Here is a 15,469-nt window from a genome sequence, read left to right as displayed (position 1 = left end):
AAATTAGCAGCAGCTACAATGTCTCTGCAGGTCTTGAGGTGTATTCTTGTTGTTCCTCGTCTGACACGTATTCAAAATGCAGCATTAAATCCAAACATGCTCTGACAAGGTCAGAAAAACACTAGCTTCAACATGAAATCCTGAAATTGTTCATGCAAAAGCTGCTTGGTCATTAATCATGGTTCTCTTACCTAATAAAATTGTACGTTGCTTAAAGGCTGAAGCAAGACGGGGCTTTGCTGGGAAGCTGGGCAGAGCACGGAGGCTAAAATGGGGTGTGGTGCGAAGACTGTCTATTTGTATGATAGTTTGTCTGAGAGAAGCATAAAGAAAGGCCCCGAGAGAGGTTTTCGGGTAAGGGGGAGACTTGGGGTGAGGGGAGAGACTGACTTATAGTGGCCTTGGGAGAATTGGGCCTGTTTCCTGTCAGACGTCCAGGATTCCTGGGTGGGAACATTGGCTGAATCAGCCCCAGGAGGCTGCACTGCTGGGATGTCTGCCAAGTCTTTCCATTGCCCTGCAGGATATTACATCAGACTCTGAAACCTGTAGGTGAAGTTGTATACACAAAAACGTTTAAGTCATGACACAAGACCCACTTAAGTTCATCCTTGTGAAACAGAACAGTTTGGGGTACTTTACAAATGATACTAAAACGCAAAACATGGACAAAAAAGACACTTGTCAATCATCTATATTACATTTGGTCACAATAGTACATGCATGTGTACACACACATCACTAATCACTATGCAACTAATATAAGTCTATACACTGGACTTGTGCCTAAGCTGGCAGTAAATGTGGCCACAGCGGGTCAGGGTCACAGGGAACATCGGTAGATTGTAGTGTCTATCGATATGAAAATGTTTAGCAAGTGATGTGTTTTGCCTGTGACAAGGTGGGAGGTGCGACCAAATAAGTAAGTTGCTTACAATGACAATTGTGCCACCTTGTGGTAAAGCAGGCGAAGATCTGGCCATATTTGAAGGACGTTTTTTCCACACACTCTTTAACGACATGTCTATAAAAACAGCATTCGTTCAAATTTATATGAGACTCATATCAACACATACCTCCGAGGTAGCATCACCCAGCCAGGATTTAAATCATACTCATGCGGTTCGGTAACACTGGAAACAAAGTTACCCGCTACTGTTACCCTGCAGTAACACAACTACTGTACATTTCACTACTGTTTAATGGTTTCGCTAAAAAATATAGATAAGTATTCATACAGTATGTTTTTTTGTTTTTTTATTAATCTAAAATGCGGAAACTCTGATTCTGTTCTTGTGTATTAGTAAACAATATTCATATTGCTTCCGCCTGGTCAGTTGACTTCGACATCTATCAAACAGTAGGGGTAAGTCGTGCAGGTTTTTCATTTTCAGAAAACGATAGTTTTTTTTCTTTTTAATGGCACAAGTAGTGTTTATGACGTGTGTATAGGATAGATATGACACAAAAAATATGTTTCCTGTCACGAACGAAGCACTAAACAGAGAGATATTACGCTCCACACTGAAAATAACTTACCTGTGGATCACTGTAATGGTACAGTCCACAACACCCGGGTTTCCGCGCGAAAAGACGGCCCGCGCGCCCGAATTGCATATAGCATCCATTGCAAACAGCAGCACGCGACAGGCAGTCACGGTGGAGCCGAGCTGTGGTGAACAACGGCGGCGTGAAATAGGGTTTTTTTTTACCGGCTTTTAACGCAATTTTATCGCTTGTGTTTTACACTTTTAGATAGCTGTTTACGATGCCATCCAGGACGTCCCTATCTCTGCCAGACGATGTCAGGAAAAGGTAACGATAGTAACCTGAATGCTAATACTGTTCTGATGGTGTAGCTAGCATGCAGCTTGTTGTCTCATTTCAAAGCAACAACAACAACGGCAACAGGGAAAGCTGTGTGAGTAACCTCGCCGCTGTAAGCTTCACTGTATGCCGTTATCGAACACTGTACCTCTTGCTTGTATTAGCAGCTGCAGCTAGCGTTAGCTTGTTGCCACTTGACAGTCTGGGCTGATACGGCATGCATTAAATTAGTCCCCGTTAACGTTAGCCAGTTAGCATCGTTAGCCCGTCAATGGATGGGGCAGCGTGTAAGATTTGGCGCCAATCCGGCAGTTTTGTTACCGATGTTTCTGCTGGCGCGCTGTCACAATGGTTTCATTGCTGCAGCATTGCAAGGAATGTGCTCTGAGACGATTCGAGCTGTTTAACTTGACGTAGCGTTGTTTTGATGTGTTCTTTAATTACAGGCTTCAATCGTTGGATGACGATGGCTTTTCTGATGAGGTGAGTTCTCTATGGACCTGTTGTGACTGATACCCTGCAAGTTGTCTCTAGAAGTGCTACTGCAGCTGCTCTCTAAATGTTACCAACGTAAACTCGGTTTGGAACTTCAAATGCCATTCACTATGATTGCAAGTGTACAGTATTATGTCACCTCCGATGAAAACATCACCGCCTGTTTAGATTTCACTCATCTAAAATCATGTTAAATAGTGACTTTGAATGAATCCGTCAATATGCTTAATAGCTATTAGTGTAACTATACAGACGACGACTTAAAAACTACTCCCAGGGCTGCTTATGTTTGCCATGTTTATTTTAAAGCAAATCTGGATTGAATCTCAATGTCACGCCCAAAAATGCCATGAAGAAACCATTAGCATACATGTTAATTTGTGGTGTACATTTGTTGATGAAAATCATCTGTCCTGCAGCAGATTTAAAAAATGAAAGTACAAGATATCTATGCTGAAATAAGTATATTTTTCCCCCCTAGGTATTAGACTTTTCAGGCTGCAAACAACCTCTATGATGAAGTTTTGCCCGTCATTTGGTGGCAATGGTGGCTGTCAACACAAAGAAATACATTCATATATTATGTGGAATTATTTCTTTTAGTATGCAGTAGAGATGTATTGCACTTTTTGTAAACTGTCAAACTTACACCTCTATAATGTTTTGTGTCTTAAAGTGTGACTTTCAGGACTACATCTTTTTTTTTTTAATGTCTTTCCAGGACCATGTGAAAGAAAAGCTCAGGTTGGTGCAGGACTTCCTGCACGTTGATGCTCAGGACCAGCTGACCAACCTGCAGGAAAAAATGAAAAGTTCAGAAATCTCAATGGTCCGTGTCTCTTTAAAATATCCAAATCACTATTACTCCAAAGTTTACTGCTCGTAGTTTTTTTTTTCTCTGACTTGTGATGCATCCCATGTACTTTAATCAGGAGGTCTACATCTCTAAAGTAAAAACCTTGCTGGGAAAAGAACTTCATCTTGATAATGGCTCTCATGTTGATGGGGTGGAGCAGAATGGGAAGGCAAATGGTTTCACCAACGGTTCCCACAAAGATGAGGATGAAAAGGTAACAAGGGATGTACAGGAAGAAGAGGAAGCAGTCAAGTCACCAACTGGTCCCAAAGGGAAAGGTGGACGCAGGAGCAAGGCAAACTCTGACACCAAAAGTATGTTTTTAGATGTATTGCTAACATCGTGTATCAACTACTTTTCAAAAGGAGATGATCCACTATAAGAATTGTTTTCTTCTTTTGTAGAGTCTCCACCCAGTACCAGGGTCACGAGAAATGGTGGGAAACAGCCAACTATCATGTCCATGTTCTCGAAAGTGTGCGTATGAGCTTGATCTTTTGTCTTAAAAATTTTGTCTTATTTTGAACCAAGTAAAAAAAAAAAAAAATCCAATGACTGCAAAGCGGGTGTCTGTTTTCTATTTAACGTAAATCTGTCTTGCAGTCAAAAGCGCAAGTCTGAAGACTTGAATGGCGAACCTGTCAATGGGCAAAATGAACTCAAGAAAGAAGAGGACATTGAGGAGGTGATGCTTTTTTATTTATCAGTGATTTTTCAACGTCTGGAGAGACTTTATTTTTTATTATCTAATGAATAACACCGCACATGTTTGTAAATCTGTTGTAGACTCGGGAGGAGAAGCGTCTCAAAGTGGAACCGGATGAAAGGTAGGTCTGTTGCCCTCTTAACACTGACAATGATGATGGCACTTACACAAGTGAATGTACTAACAGTTTGCTTTCTGCAGTGCTGTTCCAGAAGAAGCAAAGAGTGAGATTATTAAACCAGTTTCTGCTGCAAAGGTAATGAATTGGGTCCTTCAGCTCTGAGCCATAGCTGTAAACATTTTTCAGTGCTTGGCAATGACATATGTCTAATAATTGTATTTTTTTCTCTTCAGACACCACCCCCTAAATGCCAAGACTGCAGACAGTACTTGGATGACTCAGATCTCAAGTTCTTTCAAGGGGATCCTGACAATGCGGTGAGAATTTGTCACGTTCAGTCTCATTCAAAATTTATTTATTTTTTGCTTTTTGAAGTTGCCGTTACTTTGAATTTGGAACCTGACACATTTTTGCGATTTACATATTTAGCTGGAAGAGCCAGAAATGTTGACAGACGAGCGCCTCTCCCTCTTTGACTCAAATGAGGATGGATTTGAGAGCTATGAGGATCTGCCACAGCACAAGATCACAAACTTCAGGTAACCAATTCTCCATCAGGATTCAGGAGACACTTGACTGGTTAGTCTAGAAGAATGAATGTGGCTCCTCGCGCTGTTGGATAGTTTTGTATTCCAGTCCTTGATGGTTTTTTGGTCTGACAGTATAAACTGTTGTGTCTTGCAGTGTGTATGACAAGCGTGGCCATCTTTGTCCATTTGACTCTGGACTGATCGAGAAGAACGTGGAGCTTTACTTCAGCTGTGTTGTCAAGCCCATCTATGATGACAACCCTTGCTTGGATGGTATGGAAACCCACATGTTAGGGATAAAAACTTAATCTTGGTGGTACATTTTTTAAATTATTTTTTTTTACCCTTTACAAACAAAGAATCATGCTTTTATTTATTTTATTTTTTTTTTAGGTGGAGTTCCTGCCAAAAAGCTTGGACCCATCAATGCCTGGTGGATCACTGGTTTTGATGGTGGAGAAAAGGCTTTAATTGGTTTCACTACAGGTACTAAAGTTCAATGTTTTTTTTTTTTTTTTTTTTTAATGTATTTTACCGTCCATAGACGTGATGCACTAATGGTTATCTATACTTTCCTTATGCAGCTTTTGCCGATTACATCTTGATGCAGCCCAGTGAGGAGTATGGTCCTATCTTTGCACTGATGCAGGAGAAGATCTATATGAGCAAGATAGTGGTTGAATTCCTCCAGAAAAATCCTGACGCTACTTATGAAGACCTTCTCAACAAGATTGAGGTGAGGTTTTCCGGAACAGACTGGCGTCTTTCGTTGTCTTTGACTGCCATGTTATCCTTTTGGGAATTAAAAAGATATCTTGCCATATTCTGCGTGGTTCCCTTCTTCTTGAGGTTGTATATCATCGCTGCTATAATGCAGTTTATTGATAAATTTGACAGTACTGGATTCCCCCTTAGCACAAAGCCAGATACTGTGGCTCTTAGCACTACAGCACAGTGCTAACTAACCGCTGTTTCTTCTGCCCGCAGACAACTGTGCCTCCTGCAGGGCTCAACTTCAACTGCTTCACTGAAGACACGCTACTGCGCCATGCTCAGTTTGTAGTCGAGCAAGTGGAGAGCTATGATGAGGCTGGCGACTCGGATGAGCAGCCTATCATTGTTACTCCCTGCATGAGAGACCTGATCAAGCTTGCTGGAGTCACTCTAGGAAAGAGGTACTGCGACAGATGATTAGGTTATGTCAAAGATCCTGAAGCAGGGGTTTTGATTTTTGATTTCTGCGCCTTTTTAAAGAAAAACATTCAGGTTTATGCACAACTTAATTGTTAGTTTACTGCAGTTGAAAGGCTGGGTGTTTAGAAGAGGCTCAGTCTTTGCTCTTGAATTGTAAATCTACAGACTTGTGACCTTTCAGAATATGCAATCTGGAAATTTTACTGTAAATACTGGGAAGTATTAATTTGTTGTACCATTGAAACAAGTACTTTTTCCGAAGCTGCTGTGTGTTAAACGAAAGCAGTGTTTCTGCACAGTGCTACATATTTAACCTTCACCTAGTTTTTCTAGCAACAGCTTCTTTGTAGCACAAGCATCACGATTCTAAGGTTTCCATTTTTTGTTTTTTTTATTTTTTATTTTATTCCTGTATTTCTGCTCCTCGTTCCTTGTTCTCCCTAATGTCTAACATTCCTTTGACATTTCCTAATGCAGCATGCTGCTGTACTGGTAGGTAGGCCTTGTTGTGAATGCATCCTTAGCTTGTTTGGTGGTGTGTTAGTGTGCAGCATTTAGAAACTCTATTTGATAACGAGCACTATACTAGAGTTCATGCAAAAAATTTTCTTTCAAATTTTGCTCATTTTCTATATATATTTTGGCTTTACATTGTGGTTTATTTCAGTTTATCTGGCATATTTGAAATCTGGCCATACATCACACTGGACCAGTGCCCATAAAATGTCTTGAGTCACAACTGTTTGATTATTTGTAGAACAATCTGGCAGGATTAAAAACAATCAACTTCAACTGTATAGACTGGCTCACCCCACTGTCACAAACATTCTAGTTACGAAATGTAATTCTTTAAATATGCAACATTGCTTTCCTCCTTTTCCCACCATGCAGTCGTGCAAAGTTTTAATTCAGAACTTGAAACATGCAAACATTTTGAAATGGAGCATGTAGAGTCTGATCAGATGAGATGTCCTCAAAAGGTAAATGGTAGGCAAGGGAAGCATTATTATTATTATTATTATTGAAATGGAGCATGTAGAGTCTGATCAGATGAGATGTCCTCAAAAGGTAAATGGTAGGCAAGGGAAGCAGTATTATTATTATTATTTTTTAATATGTTTATTTTTTATATTTTTATATAAAATTTCAATTTGTTTTTTTGCGCAGAAGTGTTTTTGTTTTTTTTTCTTCTCCCTTCTCTTTTCTCAAAGGAAATCAGTTGAAACCTTGGGCTTAAGCAGTGTCTGCTAAGCGTTTTTCCTCATGGTACTTACTCCATGGCACAAGAGGCCGTGGGACTTCCCCACTGCCTTGGTGTAAACATCTCGGTTGGAACAAAAATGCTGCATTCTTTTCATTATCTAGTTAAAGCTCAGTAACTCACGATGACAGCGCTCTATGGATGTTGGCCCTTTTTGATAATTGTTTATTTTGCATTACACATTTATCCAGAGCTCAATAAATCAAGTCCAAACTTAAGGGTCAAAAATTGAAATACTTCAGGCTCTCTGTAGGAACGCATTCTCCATAGTGTCATTTAGTAAGACAAAGTGAATGCCATTTACTCTGCAGATTTGAGTTTAGCCAGATTGAAGCCATTTTACTTGAGCGAAGTCCCTTAGAGTTGCTTATTTATAACTTACAGAACAGAAGAACAAAAGCCAGATGAGATCAAAGCACTCTAAATCTTTTAGGAACTTGGCGTGTGTTGGTGTTTTCTGTGCCAGCCAGATTGCTTCCCAGTTTGGGAAAAACTTTACCACTTACATCTAATGGAAACTCTGCATTGTACATCTTTACTGTGGTTTTTTTGTTTGTTTTTTGTTTTGTTTTGTTTTGTTTTGTTTGCTCGTTTCTTATGTTGCATGGCCTGATGCTGTGGTGTGTTGACGGCCAGGGCCTTCATGATGCCATCGCTCCACATATCATCAGGTGTTTGTGCCAAAGCAAACAGGCTTCTCCTCTGAACACAAACTTTATTCTGTTGACAGGAGAGCTGCCAGACGACAGGCTATTCGCCACCCAACAAAGATAGAGAAGGACAGCAAGGGACCAACTAAAGCGACCACTACCACGCTAGTCTACCAGATCTTTGATACCTTCTTCTCTGATCAGATTGAACAGAACGACAAAGAGGGTGGAGTCAAAAGGCAGCGCTGTGGTGTCTGTGAGGTGAGTTACAGAGAATGAAACCCTTTTGTTTCAATGTGCATTTGTAAGACAAATGCTTTACATCTGATTTGCCTTTGGTTTGCACCCCTCTGTAATTTTTAGCGATAAAAATCATGCTGTTGTTTGTCTTCAGGTTTGTCAATCTCCTGATTGTGGCAAGTGTGCAGCTTGCAAGGACATGATCAAATTTGGAGGAAGTGGCAAAAGCAAGCAGGCTTGTAAGCAGAGAAGGTGAGCATGTCAGTTTCTGAAATGTTTATCTGCTGTCCACAAATATCTGTTCTCAAAGGTTCTCTAAGCTTTGTTGCTTTCAAGACGGAAGAGCAAATGTGTGTCGGACTCTTCACAAGTTTACATATACTGTTGTAATAGCGTGGTGCATTTGTGTCTGTAGTCCTTATTTCCTTTTATAATCCGTATACATTCCTCTGTGTAGATGCCCAAACCTTGCAGTGAAGGAGGCTGAAGATGATGAGAATGTCGACGAGGAAAATGTTCCCGTGGAGAAGAACAAAAAGCTTTCTCATGCCAAGAGAAAGAAGCAGACACAGTGCAATCTTTCATGGATCGGAGAGCCTGTTCAGGTATATATTTTTTCCTCCTTTTTACAAAGTTTTCCTGTCATGCATGAGGATGAGGAGCCAGCAGTGTATGTAAAAAAAATATCTATCTCAATCCCTCCTTAGACTGAGGGAAGGAAGCAGTACTACAGGAAGGTCTCTATGAATGATGAAGTGCTGGAGGTGGGAGACTGTGTCTCGGTTTCTTCAGAGGATCCGTCCACTCCTCTGTATCTTGCACGGTACGACATTTAGAGAGAGATAATATTTTGTTGATAGAGAACACCTTGTATTAATGTAATGTTTCTTCTCAGGATCACATCGCTGTGGGAGGACGTTAATGGGAAGATGTTCCATGCCCACTGGTTCCTTCGTGGGATTCACACAGTACTTGGAGAGTCTTCTGATCCACTGGAGCTTGTCATTGTGGATGAGTGTGAAGACATGCTGCTTAATTATGTCCAAGGCAAAGTGAATGTCATGTATAAGGCCCCATCTAACAACTGGTTTATGGAGGTACGTTTATGACAGCTGATCATGTTGCTTTTCTTTTTTTTTTTTTTTATGTCTTTTTCCCTCGTATCATGGTTGCATTTTGTCCTTCAGGGTGGCCTTGATGTTGACCTTAAGGTGATTGAGGATGATGGGAAAAGTTTCTTCTATCAGTTCTGGTACGACACGGAATTTGCCCGATTTGAGACGCCACCGAAGACCTCTTCATCAGAAGAGAGCGAGTTCAAGTAAGCACGAGCCAAACGTGTATTTGTACAGCTAATGATCTTTGCTTTGTTTCTTCACTTTATGGATATGCTTGCTTTTTCTTTCAGGTTCTGTGGTAGCTGTACAAGGACTAACGAGAGAGAGGAACAGGAAGTGCCTCGTGCGTTTGAACCTGTGGCAAATGAAGATGGTGACAACAAGGCTCTTTATGCTTTGGCTTGCTTTAAGGGAGATCAGTTCAGAGTGGGAGACAGCGTCTACCTGCCTCCTGAGGGTTTTAATTTCAGGTGAGGGAAGAGATTTTTACACTTCGGCCGACCTGTACAGCAATGACAACTAGACATTGACTGCATTGCAGATCACAACTTGGGGATTTCTAAATACTATACCTCGATGCTGTCAAACATAGGATTATTTTTGTGTAGCCTGAAAGAGAAGCTGTTCATCTGTGTGTGGTGTGTAAAGAAAGTTGCACCATGAGATGTCCCTCAAAATTCATGTAGCTGAGAACAGCCAGACAGCCAACTGTTGATTAGGATATATATGCTCTAAGCCAAGTAAAGATCAATTTCTTTTTGGCTGGTTTGCTTGGAGGCTAACTGGACTATATTACTCAGCCTTTGTAAAATGATGTATAGGCCTATTTTTGTTCCTTGTTAAGTCCAAACTCCTGCAAGACTGATGTTTGGTCTCGATATTTTTAGCAAGCTTTAACTTGAGTCACACTGCATCAGCAAAATATAGGCCAAAAGCTTTTAGTCCTGTATAGCTTGTCCTCTTTATCTTTTTTTTTCTGAAGTGATGTGGTATGAAAAAAGAAACTGCCATCTAAGCCAAATGAGTGTATGAGGTTTATGGCCTCTGTTTCTGGTTTTCAGTGTGAAGCCAGCCAGCCCAGTGAAGCGCTCCCATAGGAAAGACGATGTGGACGAGGAGCTCTATCCAGAGTACTACAGGAAGTCCTCAGACTACATCAAGGGCTCAAACCTGGATGCTCCAGAGCCGTTCCGTGTCGGGCGCATCAAGGAGATCTTCTGTCACAGGCGTAGCAATGGGAAACCTGATGTCTCAGAGGTCAAACTGCGACTCTACAAGTTCTACAGGTAAAGGCAATTACAAATAATTTGGTTCCCCTTTGGAGTTTAATGAGTAACAAATGCTTGTTCAGAATTAACCGGTTTTGTCTGATCTCCCAGGCCTGAGAACACTCACAAAGGTGTCAAAGCCAGTTACCACACAGACATCAATCAGCTCTACTGGAGTGATGAAGAAGTGACAGTCAGCATGAGTGAGGTGCTCGGCCGCTGTCAAGTGGAATATGCAGAGGACCTGATTGAATCAGTCCAGGACTATTCTAGTGGTGGACCTGACCGCTTCTACTTCCTGGAGGTACAGTTGTGCTCATTGCAGATACAAATATTACAAGTAGCAATGAGTTAAAACATCTCTTATTGTTAGTTCAAACAAAGTGGAGTTTTGTAATGGCTACCACACTGCACATTGTTGATAACCGTACAGGGGTAAGAAAATAAAGATGTCTGAAGTTTAATGTTATACATATTTCCCTCACAGGCTTATAATGCAAAATCAAAAAGCTTTGAAGATCCTCCAAATCATGCCCGCTCTGCTGTTCACAAAGGAAAAGGAAAGGGCAAAGGAAAAGGTACAAATGCAGACATGGAAAAAACAGATTTTCTTCATGATTAGTTTTGTGCTTGCTTAATTCCGAATCTATTTTTATGCCCACAAGGTAAAGGCAAAGGAAAGGCATTGGCTGCCCAGGAACCGCAGGACACTCCTCTAGAACCACAGACACCTAAAGTGTCCAAATATCGCACACTTGATGTGTTTTCTGGCTGCGGTGGACTTTCTGAAGGCTTCCACCAGGCTGGTACGTGCTGATCATGAAATGTGTTGTCACATCCACAAATGCTGACTGGCAGAAAGTATGGACTGCTACATTTTTATTTCTAACTTTAATGCTCAAAACTTGACTGCGTGTTGCCTCTAGGTATCTCTGAGACCCTGTGGGCCATAGAGATGTGGGAGCCAGCAGCACAGGCCTTTAGGCTCAACAACCCTGGCACCACAGTGTTCACGGAGGACTGCAACGTCTTGCTGAAGTTGGTCATGTCTGGAGAGAAGACTAATTCTCTTGGCCAGAAGCTGCCTCAGAAGGGGGATGTGGAGATGCTGTGTGGAGGACCTCCTTGTCAAGGGTTCAGTGGGATGAACCGTTTCAACTCGCGCACCTATTCCAAGTTCAAGAACTCACTTGTGGTCTCCTATCTCAGGTGAGTACAAGAATATATTCTCATTTTGCCCCTTATGCTACATGATGTTTCTTGAGTACAGACCAAGCAGCCCTAACTGCACACATACAATAACCCATTTTGTTTCTTGCAGTTACTGCGACTACTACAGACCCAAATTCTTCCTGCTCGAGAATGTAAGGAACTTTGTCTCGTTCAAAAGCTCCATGGTCCTGAAGCTGACTTTACGCTGTCTTGTGCGAATGGGCTACCAGTGCACATTTGGTGTCCTTCAGGTGGGTCTAATGATACAGACTAATATATTCTATATTATTTGTATGACAATATTTATTCCCTACTGTACTTTGAGCGTGCGGTCTGGGAAATTGGCATGAGTGTGTATCTGTGAAACTCTCCTGGTAAAGCTAAGATGACAATCTGACTTCCCAGTAGCATGTGATGCACATGTCTTTGGAGCCCTATTTCGGTAGCTCAAAATTAGATTGTCTCTTCCTGTGATCTACGGTCAGAGGTTCTGTTTTTTGCATGCCAGTACTTTCATATGACTGAAATCTGCTGCTTTACAAGTTTACTAAGATGCTCCTTTCTTCCTGTCTCATTAGGCTGGTCAGTACGGTGTAGCTCAGACCCGCCGTAGGGCCATTATCCTGGCTGCAGCCCCTGGAGAGAAACTTCCTCGCTATCCTGAACCTCTGCATGTGTTCGCTCCCAGAGCTTGCTCTCTGAGCGTGGTGGTGGACGAAAAGAAATACGTCAGTAATGTTACACGGTAAAGTAACTGTTTTCCCCTACGATACTGTTTTATAATCTGTAATTCTAGATTTCAAACCTTTACAGCTCCTTGCAAAGTCTCAATGCGATTGTTGTCAGACTAAATGTTCTGTCTTCCAACAGAGGAAATGGTGGAATCTACAGGACCATCACTGTCAGAGATACCATGTCTGATCTGCCAGAGATTCGCAACGGTGCAGCTGCATTGGAGATTTCCTACAACGGGGAACCTCAGTCTTGGTTCCAGAGGCAGATCAGAGGCACGCAGTATCAGCCTATCCTCCGAGATCATATCTGCAAGGTGAGCTACACTGTGCTAATGTACCATCACTCGTCTAGTTGTTGGTAAAGGATGACTGTATAACAGAAGATGTGATTGCTGTTCTCAGGACATGAGTGCTCTGGTTGAGGGTCGAATGCGTCACATCCCCTTGGCTCCAGGCTCCGACTGGAGGGATCTGCCCAACATTGAGGTTCGGCTGAAAGATGGCACCATGACCAAGAAACTGCGTTACACACACCCTGATAAAAAGAATGGACGCAGCAGCACTGGTGCACTCAGAGGTGTTTGTACTTGTGCAGGAGGTATGTCAGTCTAGTGTGATCCATAAGTAATGGAGATGACAGGGCTGAGCTCTTCATTGTGGAGACGTCTCATATATTTTTACATGTCGTTTTAGGGAAACCTTGCGACCCTGCAGACAGGCAGTTTAACACTCTGATCCCCTGGTGTCTGCCCCACACTGGGAACCGCCACAATCACTGGGCTGGACTCTATGGCAGGTTGGAGTGGGACGGCTTCTTCAGCACAACTGTCACCAATCCTGAACCCATGGGCAAACAGGTAGACCAGCTATCTTTTTTTCTAGCCAAAATGTTCAAAACTAGCTCAAAAGTAGGGCAAGTTTCTTGATCTATACCATGAAGAATTCCTCTTACTCATTCGTAACTAACAGACCACCTTCATCACAGGGGGAAAGATTGGGATACGTATTGGTTAGAAAGACCTCATTGATTAATTCTCAGCTAACTCAGGCTTTAGGAGATTCTTTTAATTCATGATGGTGAGAAAGGTGTATTCTAATTCTAGGATTCTTCTCTATCCTAGGATGGAAATTTATGCTTTCAGGGCCTTTTAAAGTATTCCTGTCTTTGGTTGTTGAGATAAGCCTTAATGGGAAACTTGCAGGGTCATACAAAAAAGCAGATAGTGCTGAAATGTAGGGACATGATTAGGAAAAAAAAAAGCATAACTATTCTGGATTTTGTTCAAAGATAACCCCAGCATTTGATTTCAGGGCCGCGTCCTGCATGCTGAGCAGCACAGAGTGGTCAGTGTGAGAGAGTGTGCACGCTCTCAGGGATTCCCCGACACCTACCGCTTCTTTGGAAACATCCTTGACAAACACAGACAGGTAAAATCTTCACCTCCGTAATGTTTACACCAAATACAAGCAGAACTGGGGGTGTTTTTGGTAACCAAGTGGCCAGACACATGACTGCAAATGAATAGTTTCTCTTGTCTGCCATCCCAACTCATCTAATTGCTTACTTCTGTTTTCTGTTGCGGTCTCCCAGGTTGGAAATGCTGTGCCCCCTCCACTCTCCAGGGCCATTGGGCTGGAGATTAAGAAGTGTGTGATGGACAGAATGAAGGAAGAACAAGCATCAGGTGACTTTATCTGAATTTTACTGATAATGTTCCTTATTAACATCAATGCATGAATACAGAAATCCTCATTTAAACATTTTCTTCCCTCCACAGAGAATGTCAAACAAGAGAAGATGGAAATCTCTGATTAGTCCCTTGTTCCTTTCCAGCAAGAATCTGTCCTACCGACCCTGATGCTGATGTCAGGAAATAATTTCATTTAAATAAGCTGGCTTTTAACTGTGTCACTAAGTGGCCACTATGGACATTCAATGTAGTACCATTCCATGTTGAGTTTTAAATGTGCTTTTAATCACGTTCTTGTTGTTCAGTGTCAACATAATGTGTGACAAATTGTATGTAGTTTTTATATGTAAAATTTCAAATAAAGCTCTTATGAAATCTTACTGGTAGTTTAAACTATGCAGTTAAGGAACGAGGTTAATGGTGTGGTGTAGAAGTCTAAATGTTCAGACTGAGCCTCTCATATCTACACTAACGGTGTAGTCTTAGGGTTTTGCTAACAGCTTTTCATCAGCACATGCCAGCTTGTGTTTAACACAAACCAGTATACGTTGCCAACAAATGTTCTCTTGACAACAGAAGCTTTGGTGTTTGTCTTGGACCATTGAGAATCACTGCAGGGAAAATTGAAGTAATCAGCTGAATTTGGAAAAACTTGCATTAATTTAAAGGACTTGAACCTGCTGGATACTTTAATGACTTTTCTATAGAATGTCCAGAATCCACCAATGAAATCAATAGTTGTTCATACATAAGGTGTGTAGTCACGCCCGCTGATAGGGGGGGACAAACGGGTCTGTTGTCCCGGGCCCAGAGTGGCGGGGGGGCCCAGAACTGGACCCTCATTGAATTCTGGATTTTTTTCCCCAAAGAAGGGCTATTAATGGAAAGAAACAGGGCAATATTTGAGTCAGAAGTTTGAATTTGTTTTCGTCTGAACTGTCCTTAATATCTTTGGAGTTGCCCTCCACCCCCACCTCCAACATTAAATGGTTTGGCCCCTGATCAACATTTGTTGTCCTTTTATTGGAAGTTCGGATTTTGCACTTCAGCACCAAAATGTCCGCTCAGCAGAAGTTTGGTGCTCAGAAAAGGAAAAAGAAGAGAAAAAGAGAGGAAGAAAATAGAGGCCTTAGAGATTTGCTTAAAAAATACTTTTTAAAAAAAAGGTGGTGACACGAAGCTGGAACGAGTAAAGTCAGTGTAGAGCGAGGTAAGAAACAGCGGAGCCAACGTTTGTCAGCCTTGTAACGTTGTTTAGCTAGCTCTTAATATCCATTAGCTGCGATAAAAATCCTGACAAAACACGGGTTGTTTGACAGAAACGGACGAGTTTAGTGTCTCCGTCAGAGAGGCCGAGGCGAGAGATCCACCTGCCGTCAGGTAACAGAGATGAGGAGGAAGGGGCCCGCTGGTCCACCAGGGGGGACAGAGTCAGACCACGGATGAGACTGAGAGAGGGAGCGAGTCAAAGTGCAGCGGGAGGGTCTTGCTGCCCAGTCGGACAGTCTGAGCAAGATGGATGAAAGAGATGTAAAGAAAGAAGAATAGAGGAGAAGAAGAGGAGGC

At 41.9% G+C, this 15,469-nt stretch overlaps 1 protein-coding gene across 1 annotated transcript; it reads left to right on the top strand.

Moving 5' to 3' along the window:
• Positions 1 to 1,585: 1,585 nt before the first annotated feature.
• On the top strand, positions 1,586 to 14,283 carry dnmt1 (DNA (cytosine-5-)-methyltransferase 1). The gene is made up of 34 exons (XM_008283093.1): positions 1,586 to 1,815; positions 2,274 to 2,310; positions 3,044 to 3,151; positions 3,255 to 3,492; positions 3,583 to 3,655; positions 3,782 to 3,863; positions 3,965 to 4,005; positions 4,086 to 4,140; positions 4,239 to 4,322; positions 4,435 to 4,544; positions 4,690 to 4,808; positions 4,929 to 5,021; positions 5,120 to 5,271; positions 5,523 to 5,710; positions 7,721 to 7,901; positions 8,035 to 8,132; positions 8,338 to 8,485; positions 8,588 to 8,703; positions 8,776 to 8,977; positions 9,068 to 9,201; positions 9,289 to 9,468; positions 10,060 to 10,284; positions 10,378 to 10,570; positions 10,754 to 10,844; positions 10,932 to 11,072; positions 11,193 to 11,475; positions 11,588 to 11,729; positions 12,057 to 12,223; positions 12,349 to 12,526; positions 12,615 to 12,810; positions 12,906 to 13,069; positions 13,524 to 13,640; positions 13,804 to 13,897; positions 13,991 to 14,283. The coding sequence occupies exons 1-34, from the start codon at positions 1,769 to 1,771 to the stop codon at positions 14,026 to 14,028; spliced, it is 4,515 nt and encodes a 1,504-aa protein (XP_008281315.1). The 5' UTR covers positions 1,586 to 1,768; the 3' UTR covers positions 14,029 to 14,283.
• The last annotated feature ends 1,186 nt before the right edge of the window (positions 14,284 to 15,469 follow it).

This window comes from Stegastes partitus, unplaced genomic scaffold, assembly GCF_000690725.1.
Source record: "Stegastes partitus isolate 25-593 unplaced genomic scaffold, Stegastes_partitus-1.0.2 Scaffold297, whole genome shotgun sequence".
NCBI lineage: Eukaryota > Metazoa > Chordata > Actinopteri > Pomacentridae > Stegastes > Stegastes partitus.
The sequence above is the reverse complement of the archived record's forward strand: the minus strand, read 5'-3'. Positions and strand labels throughout refer to the sequence as shown.

Bases quoted from the DNA above. Each gene is read 5' to 3' on its own strand.
- dnmt1 (XM_008283093.1), top strand. From the start codon at position 1,769: ATGCCATCCAGGACGTCCCTATCTCTGCCAGACGATGTCAGGAAAAG. The intron at 4,323-4,434 runs GTGAGAATTTGT...TTACATATTTAG, and splicing joins AAGGGGATCCTGACAATGCG to CTGGAAGAGCCAGAAATGTT. The intron at 8,486-8,587 runs GTATATATTTTT...ATCCCTCCTTAG, and splicing joins GGATCGGAGAGCCTGTTCAG to ACTGAGGGAAGGAAGCAGTA.